This window comes from Puma concolor, chromosome B4, assembly GCF_028749965.1.
Source record: "Puma concolor isolate L17-30 chromosome B4, mPumCon1.1.hap2, whole genome shotgun sequence".
Classification (NCBI taxonomy): Eukaryota; Metazoa; Chordata; class Mammalia; order Carnivora; family Felidae; genus Puma; species Puma concolor.
Window position 1 is genome coordinate 109,141,159 of NC_141673.1, and position 22,388 is coordinate 109,163,546.

The following is a 22,388-nucleotide window of genomic DNA, read 5'->3' on the forward strand; positions in this document are numbered from 1 at the left end:
TAGTCTTCCCCTAGAAGTTGCAAACCTTCAACGAACTCTAGAGTTCAAAAATATTAATATCAGACAGATTCTGCCAGCGCAATTATTGTCTACATGGGGAGACAGATTCCTGGTGCTTCCTACTCCTCCATATTCCTAGAATCCTCCCTAGCTCATTTCTTTTTGACACTGAATATTCTATTCTCTGGGTGTACCATAGTTTATTTATCTATTTACCTACTGAAAGACATCTTTGTTGCTTCCAATTTTAACAATTACGAATAAAGCTGCTATGAACATATCAGGTTTTAGTATACATATGTTTTCAACTCCTTTGAGTAAATACCAAGCACCGTGATTGCTGAGTCCTATGTAAAGAGTAAGTTTAGTTTTGTAAGAAACCACCATACTGTCTTCCAAAGTGGCTGTACCATTTTGCTTTCTCACTAGCTATGAATGAGAGTTACTGTTCTCTGTGTTGTCACCAGCATTTGATGTTAGCATTTAAAATTTTTGGCCATTCTGATAGGTATGTAGAGGTATCTCATTATTTTAATTTGCAATTTCTCATTGACATATGCTGAGCACTGCTTCATATGCTTATTTGCCATCTGTGTATCTTCTTTGGTGAGATGTCTATTCAGGTTTCTCACCCATTTTTTTTAATTTTTATTTTTTATTTTTTTTTCAATATATGAAATTTATTGTCAAATTGGTTTCCATACAACACCCAGTGCTCATCCCAAAAGGTGCCCTCCTCAATACCCATCACCCACCCACTCCTCCCTCCCACCCCCCATCAACCCTCAGTTTGTTCTCAGTTTTGTTTTTTGTTTTTTTAATTTTTTTTCCAATGTTTATTTATTTTTGGGACAGAGAGAGACAGAGCATGAACGGGGGAGGGGCAGAGAGAGAGGGAGACACAGAATCAGAAACAGGCTCCAGGCTCTGAGCTGTCAGCACAGAGCCCGACGCGGGGCTTGAACTCATGGACCGCGAGATCGTGACCTGGCTGAAGTCGGACGCTTAACCGACTGCGCCACCCAGGCGCCCCGTTTGTTCTCAGTTTTTAAGAGTCTCTTATGCTTTGGCTCTCTCCCACTCTAACCTCCTTTTTTTTTTTTTTTCCTACCCCTCCCCCATGGGTTTCTGTTAAGTTTCTCAGGATCCACATAAAAGTGAAAACATGGTATCTGTCTTTCTCTGTATGGCTTATTTCACTTAGCATCAAACTCTCCAGTTCCATCCATGTTGCTACAAAGGGCCATATTTCATTCTTTCTCAATGCCATGTAGTACTCCATTGTGTATATAAACCACAATTTCTTTATTCATTCATCAGTTGATGGACATTTAGGCTCTTTCCATAATTTGGCTATTGTTGAGAGTGCTGCTATGAACATTGGGGTACAAGTGCCCCTATGCATCAGTACTCCTGTATCCGTTGGGTAAATTCCTAGCAGTGCTATTGCTGGGTCATAGGGTAGGTCTATTTTTAATTTTCTGAGGAACCTCCACACTGTTTTCGAGAGTGGCTGCACCAATTTCAATTCCCACCAACAGTGCAAGAGGGTTCCCATTTCTCCACATCCTCTCCAGCATCTATAGTCTCCTGATTTGTTCATTTTGGCCACTCTGACTGGTGTGAGGTGATATCTGAGTGTGGTTTTGATTTGTATTTCCCTGATGAGGAGCAATATTGAGCATCTTTTCATGTGCCTGTTGGCCATCCACATGTCTTCTTTAGAGAAGTGTCTATTCATGTTTTCTGCCCATTTCTTCACTGGATTATTTGTTTTTCGGGTGTGGAGTTTGGTGAGCTCTTTATAGATTTTGGATACTAGCCCTTTGTCTGATATGTCATTTGCAAATATCTTTTCCCATTCCGTTGGTTGCCTTTTAGTTTTGTTGGTTGTTTCCTTTGCTGTGCAGAAGCTTTTTATCTTCATAAGGTCCCAGTAATTCATTTTGCTTTTAATTCCCTTGCCTTTGGGGATGTGTCGAGTAAGAGATTGCTACGGCTGAGGTCAGAGAGGTCTTTTCCTGCTTTCTCCTCTAGGGTTTTGATGGTTTCCTGTCTCACATTCAGGTCCTTTATCCATTTTGAGTTTATTTTTGTGAATGGTGTGAGAAAGTGGTCTAGTTTCAATCTTCTGCATGTTGCTGTCCAGTTCTCCCAGCACCATTTGTTAAAGAGACTGTCATTTTTCTATTGGATGTTCTTTCCTGCTTTGTCAAAGATTTGTTGACCATACATTTGTGGGTCTAGTTCTGGGGTTTCTATTCTATTCCATTGGTCTATGTGTCTGTTTTTGTGCCAATACCATGCTGTCTTGATGATGACAGCTTTGTAGTAGAGGCTAAAGTCTGGGATTGTGATGCCTCCTGCTTTGGTCTTCTTCTTCAAAATTACTTTGGCTATTCGGGGCCTTTTGTGGTTCCATATGAATTTTAGGATTGCTTGTTCTAGTTTCGAGAAGAATGCTGGTGCAATTTTGATTGGGATTGCATTGAATGTGTAGATAGCTTTGGGTAGTATTGATATTTTGACAATATTTATTCTTCCAATCCATGAGCAGGGAATGTCTTTCCATTTCTTTATATCTTCTTCAATCACCTTCATAAGCTTTCTATAGTTTTCAGCATACAGATCTTTTACATCTTTGGTTAGATTTATTCCTAGGGATTTTATGCTTCTTGGTGAATGGGATCAGTTTCTTTATTTGTCTTTCTGTTGCTTCATTGTTAGTGTATAAGAATGCAACTGATTTCTGTACATTGATTTTGTATCCTGCAACTTTGCTGAATTCATGTATCAGTTCTAGCAAACTTTTGGTGGAGTCTATCGGATTTTCCATGTATAGTATCATGTCATCTGCAAAAAGTGAAAGCTTGACTTCATCTTTGCCAATTTTGATGCCTTTGATTTCCTTTTGTTGTCTGATTGCTGGTGCTAGAACTTCCAACACTGTGTTAAACAACAGTGGGGAGAGTGGGCATCCCTGTCATGCTCCTGATCTCAGGGAAAAAGCTCTCAGTTTTTCCCCACTGAGGATGATGTTAGCTGTGGGCTTTTCATAAATGGCTTTTATGATCTTTAAGTATGTTCCTTCTATCCCGCCTTTCTCGAGGGTTTTTATTAAGAAAGGGTGCTGAATTTTGTCAAATGCCTTATCTGCATCGATTGACAGGATCATATGGTTCTTTTCTTTTATTAATGTGATGTATCACGTTGATTGATTTGCGAATGTTGAACCAGCCCTGCATCCCAGGAATGAATCCCACTTGATCATGGTGAATAATTCTTTTTATATGCTGTTGAATTCGATTTGCTAGTATCTCATTGAGAATTTTTGCATCCATATTCATCAGGGATATTGGCCTGTAGTTCTCTTTTTTTACTGGGTCTCTGTCTGGTTTAGGAATCAAAGTAATACTGGCTTCATAGAATGAGTCTGGAAGTTTTCCTTCCCTTTCTATTTCTTGGAACAGCTTGAGAAGGATAGGTATTATCTCTGCTTTAAATGTCTGGTAGAATTCCCCAGGGAAGCCATCTGGTCCTGGACTCTTATTTGTTGGGAGATTTTTCATAACTGATTCAATTTCTTTGCTGGTTATGGCTGTGTTCAAGCTTTCTATTTCCTCCTGATTGAATTTTGGAAGAGTGTGGGTGTTTAGGAAGTTGTCCATTTCTTCCAGGTTGTCCAGTTTGTTGGCATATAATTTTTCATAGTATTCCCTGATAATTGTTTGTATCTCTGAGGGATTGGTTGTAATAATTCCATTTTCATTCATGATTTTATCTATTTGGGTCATCTCCCTTTTCTTTTTGAGAAGGCTGACTAGAGGTTTATCAATTTTGTTTATTTTTTCAAAAAACCAACTCTTGGTTTCATTAATCTGCTTTACATTTTTTTTAGATTCTGTCTTGTTTATTTTTGCTCTGATCTTTATTATTTCTCTTCTTCTGCTGGGTTTAGGCTGCCTTTGCTGTTCTGCTTCTATTTCCTTTAGGTGTGCTGTTACATTTTATATTTGGGATTTTTCTTGTTTCTTGAGATAGGCCTGGATTGCAATGTATTTTCCTCTCAGGACTGCCTTCGCTGCATCCCAAAGCGTTTGGATTGTTGTATTTTCATTTTCGTTTGTTTCCATATATATTTTAATTTCTTCTCTAATTGCCTGGTTGACCCACTCATTCTTTAGTAGGGTGTTCTTTAACCTCCATGCTTTTGGAGGTTTTCCAGACTTTTTCCTGTGGTTGATTTCAAGCTTCATAGCATTGTGGTCTGAAAGTATGCATGGTATAATTTCAATTCTTGTATACTTATGAAGGGCTGTTTTGTGACCCAGTATGTGATCTATCTTGGAGAATGTTCCATGTGCACTCGAGAAGAAAGTATATTCTGTTGCTTTGGGATGCAGAGTTCTAAATATATCTGTCAAGTCCATCTGATCCAATGTATCATTCAGGGCCCTTGTTTCTTTATTGACCCTGCGTCTAGATGATCTATCCATTTCTGTAAGTGGGGTGTTAAAGTCCCCTGCAATTACCACATTCTTATCAATAAGGTTGCTTATGTTTATGAGTAATTGTTTTATATATTTGGGGGCTCCTGTATTCGGTGTATAGACATTTATAATTGTTAGCTCTTCCTGATGGTTAGACCCTGTAATTATTATATAATGCCCTTCTTCATCTCTTGTTACAGCCTTTAATTTAAAGTCTAGTTTGTCTGATATAAGTATGGCTACTCCAGCTTTCTTTTGACTTTCAGTAGCATGATAAATAGTTCTCCATCCCCTCACTCTCAATCTGAAGGTGTCCTCAGGTCTAAAATGAGTGTCTTGTAGACAGCAAATAGATGGGTCTTGTTTTTTTATCCATTCTGATACCCTATGTCTTTTGTTTGGTGCATTTAGTCCATTTACATTCAGTGTTATTATAGAAAGATATGGATTTAGAGTCATTGTGATGTCTGTAGGTTTTATGCTTGTAGAGAGGTCTCTGGTACTTTGTCTCACAGGATCCCCCTTAGGATCTCTTGTAGGGCTGGTTTGGTGGTGACAAATTCCTTCAGTTTTTGTTTGTTTGGGAAAACCTTTATCTCTCCTTCTATTCTAAATGACAGACTTGCTGGATAAAGGATTCTCGGCTGCATATTTTTTCTGTTCATCACATTGAAGATCTCCTGCCATTCCTTTCTGGCCTGCCAAGTTTCAGAAGAGAGATCCGTCACTAGTCTTATAGGTCTCCCTTTATATGTGAGGGCACGTTTATCCCTTGCTGCTTTCAGAATTTTCTCTTTATCCTTGTATTTTGCCAGTTTCACTATGACATGTCGTGCAGAAGATCGATTCAAGTTACATCTGAAGGGAGTTCTCTGTGCCTCTTGGATTTCAATACCTTTTTCCTTCCCCAGTTCAGGGAAGTTCTCAGCTATTATTTCTTCAAGTACACCTTCAGCACATTTCCCCTCTCTTCCTCCTCTGGAATACCAATAATGCGTATATTATTTCTTTTTAGTTCATCGCTTATTTCTCTAATTTTCCCCTCATACTCCTAGATTTTTTTATTTCTCTTTTTCTCAGCTTCCTCTTTTTCCATAATTTTATCTTCTAGTTCACCTATTCTCTCCTCTGCCTCTTCAATCCGAGCCGTGGTCGTTTCCATTTTATTTTGCATCTCGTTTATAGCGTTTTTCAACTCCTCCTGACTATTCCTTAGTCCTTTGATCTCTGTAGCAATAGATTCTCTGCTGTCCTCTATACTGTTTTCAAGCCCAGCGATTAATTTTATGACTATTACTCTAAATGCACTTTCTGTTATATTATTTAAATCCTTTTAGATCAGTTCATTAGCTGTTGTTATTTCCTGGAGATTCTTTTGAGGGGAATTCTTCCGTTTGGTCATTTTGGATAGTCCCTGGAGTGGTGCAGACCTGCAGGGCACTTCCCCTGTGCTCTGGTGTATAGGTGGAGTTGGTGGGCGGGGCCGCAGTCAGACCTGATGTCTGCCCCCAGCCCACCGCTGGGGCCACAGTCAGACTGGTGTGTGCCTTCTCTTCCCCTCTCCTAGGGGCAGGATTCACTGTGGGGTAGTGTGGCCAGTCTGGACTACTTGCACACTGCCAGGCTTGTTGTGCTGGGGATCTGGCGTATTAGCTGGGGTGGGTAGGCAAGGTGCACGGGGGCAGGAGGGGCAGGCTTAGCTCGCTTCTCCTTAGGTGATCCACTTCAGGAGGGGCCCTGTGGCAGCGGGAGGGAGTCAGACCCACTGGAGAGGTGGCTCCACAGAAGCACAGCGTTGGGTGTTTTCGCGGAGCAAGCAAATTCCCTGGCAAGAACTGGTTCCCTATGGGATTTTGGCTGGGGGATGGGCGAGGGAGATGGCGCTGGTGAGCATCTTTGTTTCTCGCCAAGCTGCGCTCTGTCGTCTGGGGCTCAACAACTCTCCTTCCCATTGTCCTCCAGCCCTCCCGCTCTCCAAGCAGAGCTGTTAACTTATGACCTCCCAGATGCTAAGTTCCGCTTGCTGTCGGAACACACTCCGTCTGGCCCCTCCACTTTTGCAAGCCAGACTCGGGGGCTCTGCTTGGTCGGCGGGCCGCCCCTCCACCCCGGCTCCCTCCCGCCAGTACGTGTAGTGCGCACTGCCTCTCCGCCCTTCCTACCCTCTTCTGTGGGCCTCTCGTCTGTGCTTGGCTCCCGAGACTCCGTTCTGCTAGTTTTCTGGCAGTTTTCTGGGTTATTTAGGCAGGTGTAGGTGGAATCTAAGTGATCAGCAGGACGCATGGTGAACCCAGCGTCCTCCTACGCTGCCATCTTCCTTCTAATCTCTCACCCATTTTTAATCAGGTTGTGTGTGTGTGTGTGTGTGTGTATGTCTTATTGTTGAGTTTTAAGAGTGTTTTTGTATATTTTGGATAACAGTCCTTTATCAGATATGCTTTTTGCAAATATTTTCTCTCGGTTTATGGCTTACCTTCTTATGCTCTTAACATATCTTTCACAGAGCAGAACTTTAAAAAATTTTTTAGATTAATTCTCCCTTTTTTATCATTACAGTTAGCTAAAAAATTGCCAGGCAGCCCACAAAACAGGATTTGCTTTAAGATCAACCTACAGAGTCAGTTGGAGACTGATGGCACTGGGACCTGCTGGGCTGGGCCATAGTAGTGTTTAGCTAAGTGTCAAGAGCATTAAGAAGAAAGTCTGGGTTTGAGGCACCAGGCCTGCAGCACAGCTGTGGAACCTCCATGATGTGACTGCACAGCTCTATCCTCAGACATTTGTTGGGTGATCACCACTGAGGGGGAACCTAGCTATAAGTGGGGCCCCTGGGGCCAGATACGTGGGCACAGTGCATGGGGACAACAGGAGTTGAGGTGTGGGAGGTCAGGAGGGTACCTGCTGACATGGCCACAGTGGTCCCAGCCACCATACCCATGGTGACACCATTGCCTCTAAGTAGAGGGATGGGATCGGGGTAAATCGCCACCAGCATGCAGTTGGGCTGCACAACTGTGGTGTGGTGGATGATGTGAGGGGGCACTGCCTACTGGGGCTGTGTGTGCATAGGGGCTCTCTTGGGGGTAGGCATTTTGGTAGGGGAAGAGGAGTATGGTGGCACTGCCCCATTGGTGGGGGGACAGGATACTGTGTAAGGTGTGACAGGATTGTAACCTTTTTGGAAGGTAGGATTTGCTCCAGGGTACATGTTGGTGGAATAGGCAGGACCTATGGCTGCATAGCCCACAGGGAAACCAGCTGAATAACCAATTTCTTTGGCATTTGCAGAGGGGAACCCCAACAAAACCAGGGCTATAAACAGGATTCATGATTTCAAGAAGGCATTGTGGCAGTGGCAGACTGGGCCAAAGTGCCCAGCTCATGCCAGCCAGGGGCGGTCTCCGCAGTTGGGTTCAGCAAGGATGCAGGGGCTGAGCCTTGAGGCTGGGTCTCTGATGCCACCACTGCCCTGGCTGGCACTTCCAATTGTTCTGCTTTACCCAGCCCACCTCTCCACAACATGTGCTACCCGCAGACGTTCCAGAAAATTTTAATTTTAATGAAGTCCAGTATATCACTTCTTTTTTTATTGTTTGTACTTTGCAGTTGTATCTAAAAAGTAATCACCAAACACAAGGTCTAGGTTTTCTCCTATATTATATTTAGGAGGTCTGTTATATATTTTGAATTCGTTTTCTTAAGAGATGCAAAGTCTGTGTATGGTTTCATTTGTTTTCATATGGATATGCAGGTGTTAAGCAGCACCATTGAGTTAAAAGACTATCTTTGTTCCATCGTATTGCCTTTGCTTCTTTGTCAAAGAGCAGTAATATTGTTTATGTTGGTGTATTCCTGGGATCTCTGTTTCATTCCATTGATCTGTTTTCTGTTCTTATGCAATATTACATTGTTTTGATTATTGATATTTTATTAGTTTCAGAATTAGGTCTTTGATTTTATTTTTTCCCTCAATGTTGTGTTGGCTATTCTGGGTCTTTGCCTTTCCAAATAGACTTTGGAATCACTTTCTCAGTATCCATAAAATAACTTGCTGGGATCTTGACTGGAATTGCATTGAGTCTATAGATCAAGTTGGGAAGAACTGGCATCTTGACAATATTGAGTCCTCCTATCCGTGAACATGGTATATCTTTCCACTTATATAATTCTTCTGATTTTTGTCATCAAAATTTATAGTTTTTCTCATATAGATCTTGTATGTATTTGTTTAGATTTATACCTAAGTATTTCATTTTCATGGGTGCTAATGTAAACAATATTGTGCTTTTAACTTTAAATTTCCCCTTTTCATTGCTTTTTCAGTGAAGCTGCAAGCAGGTCAGATAATAAAAATGCTTTTGGTATGGAACTTTTTGAGGAGCTCCAGCCCCAGTCTGCCCCTTCTTCTCATTGCTAGGCTTCTGGTTTCCACAGTTTCCATGTTTGCAAGTTTTGTTTCCAAGTCTACTACAGAGCTGAGAAGAAGGAAATGGGAATAGGCCAAGTTGAAAAGTCTCAAATCCTATTCTCCTTAGGTTCTGCAGTGTTTGTTGAATAAATATGCCTAAGATTTTTGTATACTTTTGGTTAATTTTCAGAGTTCTGAAAAAACCAATTTTCACTTTTTTTTGCCAGCATTTTAATTGCTTTTATGGAGGAATAGATTTATAGAGACTCTCACTCCACCATTCCAATTGTATTCTCACCTTCATATAGCTTTTCATAATATTTTGTACACCTTAAGGAATTTTTCTTATTCTTCTTTGAATTATGATTTTATGGATACTTGTCTTCCACTAGAATTTAGGTTTATTGGGGATAGTAAGTTTATCTAGCATGTACAATGCCTTGCACATAGAAGGTTTTCAGTAAATATGGATTGAGCAAATATCCCTGTATTTTTTAGATGTATCAGGACTCTTGGCTTTGCTATGGTCAGATAAAGCAAAATGTCTCCAAATGGCAAGGTGATCTAACATCCTTTGTGTCCAGAGTTGCCTCCATAATTCCCTGGGGACAGCATAGGTTCAGCCCTAGTTCCACTCTGTCTTTAGGTTAGGGATTATTACCCAATGATTAAATTAATTCATTCAACTCATATATAGTGTTCACCTGTTATGTGCCAGGTATTGTGCTGGTGCTGTAGATAAGAGAATAAGACTGATAAGAGTCTTTGCCTCCATGGTGCTTATGGTTTAGAGAAGAGACAGACCAAAACAAAATGAAATCCAAAAACATTAAGTACAAATTGTAGTAAGTATTGGTGTTGAGATAGCTGACATGAATATTTACTACATTTACAATAACTTGCATGTTATGTTTTCTTGCAATGTCTTCTTTGCATGTTGGCAGACATCTATCCTTTTGTAAAATAATACTCAGTGTGTTTTTCATATTCGTTGTCTTCCTAGGTTTCTTTTGAACAACAGAAATTCATTTATATATGTACAGAATATTTTAGCCTTACATTTACTTATATAACATATGAAGAATTCAGTGCTTAATTCCCATCTCCTCTTAGCTAGCATCATCTAACACTGAGATGGTCCTTTCCTTTTTTGTTCTCCTAGATACCTTTGGGGAAGACCTGGGTCAGATATGAGCATTAGGAAACTGCTAAATTTCTGGGGAATGAGAAAAGAAATTAAATAAAGGTACAGAGAAATTAGTGGCCATTAGAGTCCAATTAAGGTATTGGCTTGGCTTAAAAATAGGAGAGGAGAGAATGCACTATTGCATATTGGTTTTATCTAGCTGGGTCCCACAGTAGAGGCCAGTAGTTATGAGTGGCCAGTCAGGGGAAGGGAAACTTCTGTGATGCAGTCAGACTGGATTTTAAGTTTTAAGAGGAGTTCTCAAAAATAAATAACAAGTTTATTTTTCATTTTTAATTAATGCCTACCATCGAGTGTAAATTTAGCCTGAAAAGCTGAGGTGGAGGGAGTGAAGGCTAGAAGAGGACAAAGTGATGAGTGTTCATGCGTATCTAGGTAGCTAGGGCACAAGGGCATGGGAAATGTCCTTGGTGACCTCACTGATCAAGCTGTTACTTTTCTCTTTGGCCAGTGTTTGTCCAGCATGATGCTGCTCAACTCTACCTCACAGTCTGGAACCTAATTAAGGACCAAATCACAGATGTGGACTTGGTAAGATGTTAGAACTAAAGAACTCAGAAGTTTAAGATGCTGCTCATTTAGCTCATTCAGCTATCATCAATATAATGTATAGAGAGGATTAAAAGAGAAAATCCACATAAATACTTATCACAATTCCGTAATATTATTACTGTTATTATTTTGTACCTTTTTGAAGAGCAAAGAGAATCAGTGGCTGCCATTTCTGGAGCTTCTGTCTGGTGGATATCATTTCTGGAAATTCACCTCACCTGTTTTGTTTATGGCTTTGTACCCTTCTTTCCTCTCACTTCCTCTCTCTTGCAGGTAGAGAGGCTGCAGGCCCTTTATACAATCCGGATGAAGGAGTCCTTGGTTTGCCTTGAATGTACAACGGAAAGGAGCAGAAATAGTAGCATGCTGACCCTCCCCCTTCCTCTTTTTGATATGGACTCAAAGCCCCTGAAAACCCTGGTGAGGAATTCCTCTTGGTGAATTTGCTGTTCCCATAAACCCAGTGCTGCCAGTGTGCTCTTGCTTCTTTAATCCACCTTTCGCTTTTAAAAAATAATTTCTGTTTCCTTTGCACAATTCTAAGTTCCCCTTTGATTTGGTGAAAACCTTTCTTTCCTTTTACTTCCTTTCCTCATGCTGCTACCTTAACAAATGCTCCCTTCTGTTTTTCCTTCACGTCAGTAGGTACTTTTGGAAATCCTGCCACATGCATCACACTGGGCCAGATGGTAAGGGGAACAAGGAGAGAATCAGAGGAAAGCTTAAATCCTCATCTGTAGGGTGATGTGTTATACTGTATATGGTAAATACCAACTCTGCTTTTTCTTTGTTCTCCTGGGACAGGAGGATGCCCTTCGCTGTTTCTTCCAACCCAGGGAGTTATCAGGCAAAAGCGAATGCTTCTGTGAGAACTGTGGGAAGAAGACTTGTGGGAAGCAGGTACTTGCTCCCTAAAACCAGAAGCTTCCCTACTCTGGGGTTGTCCTTGGTAGATTTCCTAATGGAGGCCTTGAGGGTACCTTGTGATGGTTGAGGGAGGGAATCAATATCAGGCTAGCAGCCTGGGATCTGGGGCTTCTGATTATCAGAGGCCCATCACCGAGAGGAACAGAGCCTTTTAAAAGATAAGAGGAGAATATCCAAGGGAAGCATGCAGAGTTCCCCCCATAGGGTTAGACTAGCTCTCTAGAGCAGCCTCTGTAGTTTCCCTGAGCTCTGGTACCTGTGGGAGAGCTCAACAGATTCAGCAAATGGGGGCCCTTAATTCTGTATTATATCATTCTTACCTCTCTTTTTGGGAAGAATATATGATCAGCTCTGGTATTTCTCTGAATCTACCCATTTCAAGGGCCTTAGGACTTCATTTCCACAGTAATTTTGGTTTTTCAGGTCTTGAAGCTGACCCATTTGCCCCAGACCTTGACAATCCACCTCTTGCGGTTCTCCATCAGGAATTCGCAGACAGAAAAAATCTTCCACTCACTTTATTTCCCCCAGAGTTTGGATTTAAGTCAGGTCCTTCTGATTGAGGAAGACCTCTGCAGTGCTGAGGAACAGGTGAGAAGCTCCTCAGTTCCCTTCCATTCTCCTTCTCTTCAGACCCCTTGTCTGCTTGATTTTGCTTCTCCTCCCCTAAGGTGCTTGAAGTCACCCACTCAACAGAGATGGCACTTTTGGGCATCTCATCTGTGTCATTGTATCATCTCAGAAATCATGGCCTCTGCTGGCCGTGCTTGGGGTACACAAAGGGAGGGAAACTCATCGGCAGCTACTTGGTGTGATTCATAGAAACATATTCATACATTCAAGAAATATTCTTTTTAAAACAGTATTTTAATGATGTGTGTTCCTGAATAACAATGATAAGTTGTTACTACCATACTACTATCAACAACATTTGCTGTTTATGGTTGCTTTTCTTTTAAGAATCCAGAGACTTTATTTCTAAATATTGAGCTTTGGTTTATGTACTTCACAGCACTGAGAGAGGAAAAGAACCCATAACTCTCTTTCCACTTAAATATGGTATGTAATACATATACATAGGTAAACACAACATCTTGGGTTCTAAATATAATATCAACCTAACTTTCTTCCTGAAACAGTTTATGCCTACTTTGAGGATAGTAACAAGAGAGCCAGTTCATTTAGGTCAAATTTAATCAAAGTAAAGTTGAATTCAGTTGTCCTGAGCTGGTAACTTATTGGGAAATTCTGAGGAAAAGATATGACATAAATATCTTTTCTTAGTTTTGAAATGCTACATTTAGTAAATGATATATATATATATATATATATATATATATATATATATAATTATATATGTATATGTGTGTATATATACATATATACACACATATATATGTGTGTGTGTGTGTATATATATATATATATATATATATATATATAGTCCATAAAGGATATATCCTTTATATATCCTTTTATGGACTGTTTTGTTCATTCTTTGTTTGCTATTCATGTTCTAGAACCCTGGTATTTTAAAAATTGAGGCCTGATAATATAGTAGCTCCTATATAACATGGTTTCTTTGCCTATTTAGTGTATATACATTTTGTAAGATTATTATTTTCTGTCCTTTGAATTTTCCTTATTTCTGTTTGTGTACTATGAAGTATATCTTAATGAAATAATATATTAAAATTTTATTCCATTTAAAAAAACATTGTTATAGAAAATCTTGAATATGTAGCAAAGTAATGGGGAATTATACAATGAATCCCCATGTCTTTCAAGCAGCTTAAAATTTATCAAGATTCATGCCCAATCTTGCTTTACCAACATCCTCATCCTCTTCTTTCTCCAACCCTCTACTGGATTATTTTGAAGCACGCCTCAGACACCATGCCATTTCATTTAAAGTATTTCATTATGTCATTCTAAAGAATAAAAGAAAAGTATTGGATCACAAATGTAGACTTAGGAAACTCAGTGACTCCATAAAATGTAATACCATAGGAATCCCAGAAGAAGAGAAGGAAAAAGGGCAGAAGGTGTAAGGAGCTAGCCAAGGAGCTAGAAAAGAATGCTGGGCTAGGTGTAAGCAGCTCCAGCTTCCACTGGGGGCACTGTGTTGCTCACTGAAGTCTGTCAGTGCTGATAGGCAGGGCGAAAATGGTGTCACCCTGCTCTCTCCTCCCTGGAGCAGGAAGTTCATGCTTGCCACTGTCCAGGAATCCCTCACAGAAGAGCGAACAGTCTCCCCTCTTGTGTCCCTGGTTTCTGTGAAATTCCTGCCTTCACCCTGTGTCTGAGCTGTCTACCTGCCAGGCAGCATAGTTCTGTTTTATTTCAGGCATGTGGCTGTGTTTCAAAACTCCAAATTTTAGGGACCCGGTGTGGTACAGACATGGCACTGATCCTATGGAGGAGGGTCTCACCACACTGCAGCTTGTGCTGGTTTGTCTCAGAAAAGCAGAATCATGCAAAGTCTTGGAATTTATGGTAAAGTGCAGCAAAAAGCCGGCACCAAGGTTTGCTACCCTCAGCCAGGTGTCTCTGTCACTATGTTAATGAATGGAGCAGCACATTTGGGCCCACCAACTTTTTGTCCCCAGAGATTCCATGCCACCTCTCCCAAATGCACTCCAAGAAGGGGAACTGCTTCTCCCAGTGACCCAGGAGATTCTCAAACCATGCTTTCTGCTCCTGGGCCTCTGGCTTCTTCCCTATAGGAGCACTACTGTGCCCACCAGGTGGAGCTTAGCAGTGGTGCAGACTTCTAAAACTTCAGACTTTGAGCTCCACTCTTTGTAAAAACCTGCAATAATCAGCCACTCTAGTTTCCTAGTCAGTGGTTTTAGTGAAGATGTTTCCCTTGTGCAAACCCTTGTGCACTGCTTTCTCTATGTTTCTCTCTCTGATCGCTACAAGATCAAGGCTCTCTCCCCTCCATACCACCCGCAGTTGTTTTATCCCTGGAATCACATCTCTGCAGCTCCTACCTTTCATGATGTGGCTTCTTTTTTCCCTCTGGTTCTGCAGGTCATTCTCTCAGCATTCAGATTGACTTATTGGGTGTGTTGGAATGATTTGGTATTTATCTAGCTGTTTTTGAGGGCTGAGGCAAGTATAGGGACCCCCTACTGCTCCGCCACCTTAACTCAAGTGTATCCATTCATCTATTGATGGACACTTGGGCTGCTTCCATATCTTGGCTATTGTAAATAATGCTACAATAAACATAGGGTTCATGTATTCCTTTTAATTAGTGTTTTTGCATTTTTTGGGTAAATACTGAGTAGTATGATTAGTAGATCATAGGGTAGTTCCATTTTTTACTTTTTTGGGGGAAACTCCATACTGTTTTCCATAGTGGCTGCAGCAGTTTTCACTCCCGCCAATAGCATATCTCATAATTTCCTATTGTCACTAATGCCCAGTCAATATTTAGGTTTCTGTGACCTATACATTGGTTTGTTTGAACCTAGATCCCAACAAAGTCTACACTTGCATTTGCCTAAGTTTCCATCCTTCCTTCCTCTTCTCTTTCCCTCCTTCCCTCTACTTCTCCCTGCCTTTCTTTCTTTTAGGTTAAGTTTCTTTTTTTTTTTTATAATTTTTTTTAATGTTTATTTTTGAGAAAGAGAGTGCTAACAGAGGAGGGGCAGAGAGAGGGAGACACAGAATCCAAAAAAGGCTCAGAGTTCCTAGCTGTCAGCACAGAGCCTGACATGGGGCTCGAACTCATTAACTGCAAGATCATGACCTGAGCCTAAGTCAGACACTTAACCAACTGAACCACCCAGGTGCCCCTGGGTTAAGTTTCTTTTAAATTTCTTCCCCTCTTTTTCTTGTCCTTGAGTTTCATTTTGTTGAAGGTTTTCAAAAAAAAATATCCAGAATTTGCTGGTTGGTGTTATTTAACATGTTCCTTTATCCTTTGTATTTCTTATAAACAATTAGAGCTAGGTATTGCTCTGCATTTTTTTTTTTTTTACAATTTTTTTTTCAACGTTTATTTATTTTTGGGACAGAGAGAGACAGAGCATGAACGGGGGAGGGGCAGAGAGAGAGGGAGACACAGAATCAGAAACAGGCTCCAGGCTCTGAGCCATCAGCCCAGAGCCCGACGCGGGGCTCGAACTCACGGACCGCGAGATCGTGACCTGGCTGAGGTCGGACGCTTAACCGGCTGCGCCACCCAGGCGCCCCGCTCTGCATTTTTAAAGTCTAGTGTAAATTCCCAAATGAAAATACATAATAATTTGAGTTCTCCCTTTTGGGTGACTTAGCTTCATTTGCACTACCCTCACCCCTGTCTCCCATATTGATAGTTTTTCAAAGTCTCAGATTAGGGATATTATTTGACTGTGTTAAGATAAAAGAATAAGGTATTTATGACTAATGTTGAGATCCTTCTCACAATCAATCCAAACTCCATCTCTCCCACCACTATGCCCATTTCTTTAAAAAAATTTTTTTTAATTTTTTTTGTTTTTTTGAGAAAGAGAGAGAGCGCACTTGAGTGGGGGAGGGGCAGAGAGAGAAGGAGACACAGAATCCAAAGCAGGCTCCAGGCTCTGAGCTTTCAGGCCCAAACTCATGAGCCATGAGCTCATGACCTGATCTGAAGTCGGCTGCTTAACTGACTGAACTACCCAGGTACCCCTACCACTATTCTCTTTTCACAGAAAATTCTCTCTTATCTTCAGTTTCTAAGATTTGAGAGAGTAGAATGACTTACTGCCAAATCTAATGGATGATTTTTGGTCCTTCCCTTACTTGATCTTTTTGTAATATTCTGTTATTGATCCTACTCTCATTCAGAATCTACCATAAGCTTTCCTCATATGGCTTCTTTCTCTATTGGTGGATCCTTTCCTGCCCATGATTTTATTAGCATATAGTTTTCCATTATTTGTCCTATCCATTTTTCAAATTTCATCTCATTCATTCTCATGATTTTGGTAATCATCTCAAACTTAAGACTTCCAAATTTGTATCTCCTGTCCAGGTCTTACACTTGAGCTCCAAACCAGTGTATTCACCTCTACTGAATGTTGTCATATAGTCCCCAAATTCATTATCTTTATTCCCAAACAGCTCTGTTCCATACTTAACTTCATAGTACCAATATTTTCTTAATTTCCAAGCCAGAGATGCCTCCTACTTGCCCCTTCCCCAATACCCCAATATCCAGTCCTTGGTTATTTATGCCTAATTTTGTGCAAATATGCCCCCTCAGTCTCACCTTTAGTCTCACTTTCTTAGTGTAGCATAGGGATTAAGAGTTTAGGCTTTGAGGCCAGACAGGTCTGGGTTGGAATTCTGCCTTTTCTAGTTATAAGCTCTGACCTTTGGGTAAATTACTTTACCTCCCTGAGCTTAGATTCCACCTTTGTGAAATAGGATTTATATCACCACCCAGCTTAACATGATTTTTATGAATATTAGATGAAATAACTCATGTAAAGACATAGCTAAATGCATAGCAAATGCCAAAGGTTAGCTAATAATTAATTATTATGTTAAGAATGATTATTATCATTTTGGTGACTACTACTGATAGTCACTGTCTAGACTATAGCCATTTTTCTTGCATTGTAGTGGTACCCAAACTGATCTCATTGGCCTCTACCTCACTTGAACTCTCATTCCATTTTTCAAACCACATTATTTCAGTATTTTTCTCAAACACAAATCTGATGATGCTTTTTCTCTGCTTAAACTTATGATGGGTCCCAATAATTCTAATTCTTATTATTTAAAAAAATCACTAAATTTTACACCTGAAACTAATATTACCCTGTATGTTAACTAGCTGGAATTTAAATAAAAACTTGAAAAAAATTAGATAAAGTTCTAGTTCCTGACTTGATTTTTGTAGCCTCATCTCTTGTGACTTCCCAGAAACCTCTCTGACTTCCATTTCCTCAGCATGCTCTGTTCTGTTACACTGCAAAGCCTTTGCAATTTCTGGGTCCATTGAGTATACCTCCTTCCTATAACTTGTCTTCTAATCTTATTCATTGTTCAAGATCAATTCAAGAATGTCTTCTTTGGGGAGCTTTTCTTAGATGATTGTTCCTTTTTCTCTTTTGGGGCAAAAGTTGAGTCTTCCCAAATTTACCTGTAAATATACCTAGTATAAAATATGGCATTTTAATTCTGGCTTAATTAATCATGAGATTCTTGAGTTCAAAGACTATTTTCTAGTCCCCTTGAAGTACCAGTGCCTGGCACAGAGTAGGCAGTAAAATATGTTATGAAATAATGTTTCTTTATTCTATGGTTAGAAAAAAGGGATGATAGGTGAATAATTTTGTGCCTTATGTCCCTCCAGCTTGGAAGACAGTATGAGCTCTTTGCTGTGGTTGCCCATGTTGGGGCAGCTGACTTTGGTCATTACTGTGCCTATATCCAGAATTCTGTGGATGGAAAATGGTTCTGCTTCAACGACTCCAATGTTTGTTGGGTGAGGAACATTGTCCAAAATGTTGTCCTGGATTAGCCACTTCTAATAAATTATGAACCCAGGACTAGATGGGTCCTTAAGGTCGGGACACATTGTGGGCCTGTTTTCTCTGTGTGTGCAGCCCTTAAACAAGTCCTTTTCTTAAAAAAAAACATTTTTTAAATTCAGGTATAGTTAACACAATGTTAGTTTCAGGTGTATAGTATAGTGATTCAATGAGTTTATACATTGTACTGTGCTAACCACAAGTATAGCTACCTACCATCTGTCACCATAAAACACTATCAGAGTATCACTGACTATAGTCCTTATGCTGTGCCTTTTATTCCTGTGACTTATTCATTACATAAGTGGAAGCTTGTATCTCCCATTCCTCTTCACCCATTTTTCCCATCCCCCACCCACTCCCTCTACCAACCATAAGTTCGTCCTCTGTATTTATAGGTCTGATCCTGCTTAAAGTCCTTTCCTGCATCAAGTCCCCATCTGGTGTATAGCCCTATAAGAATCCACTTAGCTCATTGTCTAGGTTTTTGGTGTTCTAGGCTCAGTGCCCTGCAGCTTCATGCTTGTGGGAAACTTATAGAGAGCCAGAAGAGTTAGATATATGTAAGTTAGAACGAAGCATAACCAAAAATAGAAGGACCAGTGTACTAAAAGAGGCTTCATATACATGGCATCCTATCACTGGATGATTCAGGTCTTGGGAGGTACCAGGGAGGGGTTTGTCTGGATACGTGACAGAGGGTAAATTGTAGCACCCTATACTCTGGATGCTTAACATATGTGAGCTGGATACTTCACTTCATCTGTTTATGTACTTCCAGGTATCCTGGGAAGACATCCAGTGTACTTATGGAAATCATAACTACCGCTGGTAAGAGAAGTGTTTGAGTGATGGAAACCCAGTGAGTTTACACAGGTTTCTTAGTGCTGTATGAAACTCTCATGAATTCAGCTGCCGCTTATATTTGGGTAACTCCCCAGTGACTGTTAAGCCTCATCTCTGAATACCCATATTACCATACCATGCTTTTTTCACAATTTAGATTCCAACAATACTAAACTATAAGTAGCTCCCCAAACATCATATCCTCCATGGTTTTACACATGCAGTTCCTGATCTGTCTTTCCCTCTCCTAATTTATTATTAAGGCAAACTCCCACCATGCTTTAATGTCTCTGCTCATGGCTTTTCCTACTCTATAAAGCCTTCACTGATTGACCCCAGCAGATTTGTAGGGACTTCTCATATGCTTGCTCTGCACTTTAAGCATACCTCATTTATAGAAAGGACCTCCCTGTTTTGTAATTGTTTGCATATATAACTTTTTTTTACATTAGACCATGAACTTTTTGCGAGCAAGGATCATTCTTTTTTCTTTGTCCAGTACAGTGGCTTGCATTTAGTAAATAGTGATAAATATATTTTTAAAAAAATCAACAACTACAGAGAGGAAGCTAGAGAGAAAAAAAAAAGCTGGATGAAGTTAAAGCAGAGACTTTGTAAGTTTTTTCAGATGAGTTTCTGGGTTGCAGTGACATTGTACACCAAAGGTGATATTTGAAATTATTTCAGCTAAGTAGGACTGATCACTTGAAAAATAATGAATTAGGTGAAATTTGTGTTTTAAATTCTCTTACAATATTCTACTTTTTATCTTTTCTTCTGAACATCCCTCTTAGATACGCACTCTTTGTCACTTTCTGGTCGTCAGTGATTGTCCCATTATTTATATCAGGGTTTGACAAACTTTCTCTGTAAAGGGCCAAAGAGTAAATATTTTAGGCTTTGTGGGCCACACAGTCTCTGTTGCAACCACTCAACTCTGCCCTTGTAGCACAAAAGCAGCCACAGATGACACATGAATGAATGAGTGTGGCTGTGTTCCAGTTAAATTTATTTTAAAAAACAGGGCTATATTTGGCTTGTGGACAGGTAGTTTGTCAACCCATGATACAGATGTTAACTAATAGAAGCTTAATGGCTATTTTCTCAGGTTACCCATTTTCTTCCCCTCTGAGATAATGGATAAATGAAGACTTGATCCAATAACCAAAAACTTTTCTGATGCTTGTCCTATCATGAGTTAAAAACATATCACTTAACTATGAATGTTCCATTTCTGTTATGTTGCTTTTTTTTTTCTTTCTAGGCGGGAAACTGCATATCTTCTGGTTTACATGAAGATTGAATCCTAATGGATGTACCCTAAACTGTCAGAGACTGACAAAGTTTCATTTTCCTTTTCTATCCCTGGATCTGCTGACTCTCTCAAGAGATTTTGCAGTGAGAAGAAGGATCATTTTCAAATTGTATAGTTAAATTTTATTTATAATCGGGGTTGATTATCAAAATATTTACCAGTAACTCTGCATGGGTCTTGATCAGTCAGAATAGATACTTCCACTGGCTAGAGCCAGGACCTGAGTGCTTCCTGCTGTGGAAGGCATGAATCCTTTAGTTAGGAGAGTAGAGGGGTCGAAGTGTTCCCAGGGGAGGGGAAACCAGGCCAACAATTGTAATGGGAGGCATTCAGGTGGCAAGGGGCAGTGGTAGGGAAGTATTTCAGTATTTTACAGCTAGTTTGACTATACTGGTATGTACTGGCAGAATATTATTTTTGTTTATAATTTAAAACAATTTTAGAACCCATACTACTTTAATAAAAGTGAAGTGTTTTATAATTGTTATTCATTTATTTGACAAATATGTATTGATCACCTACTCTCCGAAAGGTAGTGTGCTAGGCACCATAATGAATAAAGTTCTTTTTCTCCAAAGGAGTTTTCAGTTTAATGGGGGGGGGGGGGGGGGAGGGGGTAATTAAAATGCATAAGATACTGAGGGTTTGTGCTACAGGAGTTCAAAGTAAAGTGCAATATTTCTATTTTAGGACCATGTGATAAGCCACAAGGCTGGAAAGGAGGTTAGGATGGAGGACAGTCCATTTACAGGGATAAATATACACAATGGCATGGCTGAAAAAGGTGAGGCTCAAGGTTCAAAACCACAAACCTGGTTTTCCTCTACCAAGGAAGCAGTGATGATTGATAAGGATGGATGGTCAGTGGGGCTCAAAATGTAGAAGGTCTTGAACTACTAAGAACTACTGGATCTAATTTAACAGGTAATGAGGAATTGTTGAAGGGGTTCAGAAAGGAAAGGAACTTAGTGGCGTTTTGATACAATAAATCTCCTGGGGGCTGGCAGCATGAATTAGAGACAGAGATGGTAGTATGAAAGGAAAGGTATTCATAGTCACTAGAGCCACTTTGGAGGAAGAATGGATATGGACAGTGAAAGAAAGGGTCCAAGGAGACTTTAATACCAACCTGCAAGGTGAGCAGGGTAGATGTTACTATCCCTATTTTTACAGATGAAGCAATTGAGACATTCCTATGTTTAATGACTTGCTCAAGATTTTATACTTGATAAGTGGCAGAGCCAAAACTTACAGCATAAAATATGGATAATTTCTTTATTATTTTATTTTTTTGGTAAAAAATTAGCCATGCTAATTAGTGAGTAATTAGTGAGTAATAAATTAGTGAGTAATAAATTCTCACTGTAAATATTCCAACAATATAGAAATACATAGAGTCCCTTCCTTGTAGCTAGCCATTGTTACATAGGTGTATAACTAGCTTCCTAGCACTGCCATAACAAACTATCACAAAATGGATGACTTAAAATAACAGAAAATTTTCTCTCTCACAGTTTAGGAGGCCAGAAGTTCAAAGTCAAGGTATTGACAAGGTTGGTTCCTTTTGGAGCCTCTGAAGGAGAATCTGTTCCGATGATTCTCTTCTAGTTTCTAGTGGTTACCAGCAGTCCTTGTTGTTCATTGACCTGTAGCTAATATCACACAGTCTCGTCCTCCATCTTCACATGGCTTTCTTCCCTGTATGTCTTTACATGGCTTTTGTTTAGGTACACCAGTCATTGGATTTAGGGCCCACGCTAATGTACTGTGATGTCATTTTTACTTGGCTAATTATATCTGTGAAGACTCCATTTCTAAATAAGTTCACATTCTAGGGTTCCAGGAAAACATGAATTTTTGTGGGACACTAAATGCAGTAAAAGTGTGTATCTCACTAGGCCATTTTTATGCTTTTGCATTCATATACATCACATAATTTTTACATAATATCACATATATAATTTTTACATCATAGCACAATGTCTTAGAAAATCTCCTTGGAAAAGTTGTTGCATTTAATTCCATAGACAGATACACTATATTTTTTTGATCCCCATATTGGTGAATGTTTAGGGCATTTCCTTTTCTTCAATATTTAAAAAATGCAGTGAATGACTACCTTTACATG

At 39.9% G+C, this 22,388-nt stretch overlaps 1 protein-coding gene and 1 pseudogene across 2 annotated transcripts in view; one reads left to right on the forward strand and one right to left on the reverse strand.

Moving 5' to 3' along the window:
- USP18 (ubiquitin specific peptidase 18) overlaps positions 1–20,837 on the forward strand; it is a 52,558-nt gene extending 31,721 nt beyond the window's left edge. The window contains exons 4-10 of one of the 2 annotated variants that reach the window (XM_086714544.1): positions 10,557–10,636; positions 10,931–11,077; positions 11,462–11,557; positions 12,008–12,175; positions 17,922–18,053; positions 18,881–18,930; positions 20,210–20,837. In XM_086714544.1, the coding sequence (XP_086570670.1) occupies positions 10,557–10,636; positions 10,931–11,077; positions 11,462–11,557; positions 12,008–12,175; positions 17,922–18,053; positions 18,881–18,930; positions 20,210–20,255 (719 nt within the window). In that variant the 3' untranslated portion in view covers positions 20,256–20,837. The remainder of the gene's footprint in view (positions 1–10,556; positions 10,637–10,930; positions 11,078–11,461; positions 11,558–12,007; positions 12,176–17,921; positions 18,054–18,880; positions 18,931–20,209) is intronic. The other variant, XM_086714545.1, reaches the window with a different exon arrangement.
- LOC147579415 (myelin-associated neurite-outgrowth inhibitor pseudogene) lies at positions 7,300–7,819 on the reverse strand (annotated as a pseudogene).
- Positions 20,838–22,388: the final 1,551 nt, after the last annotated feature.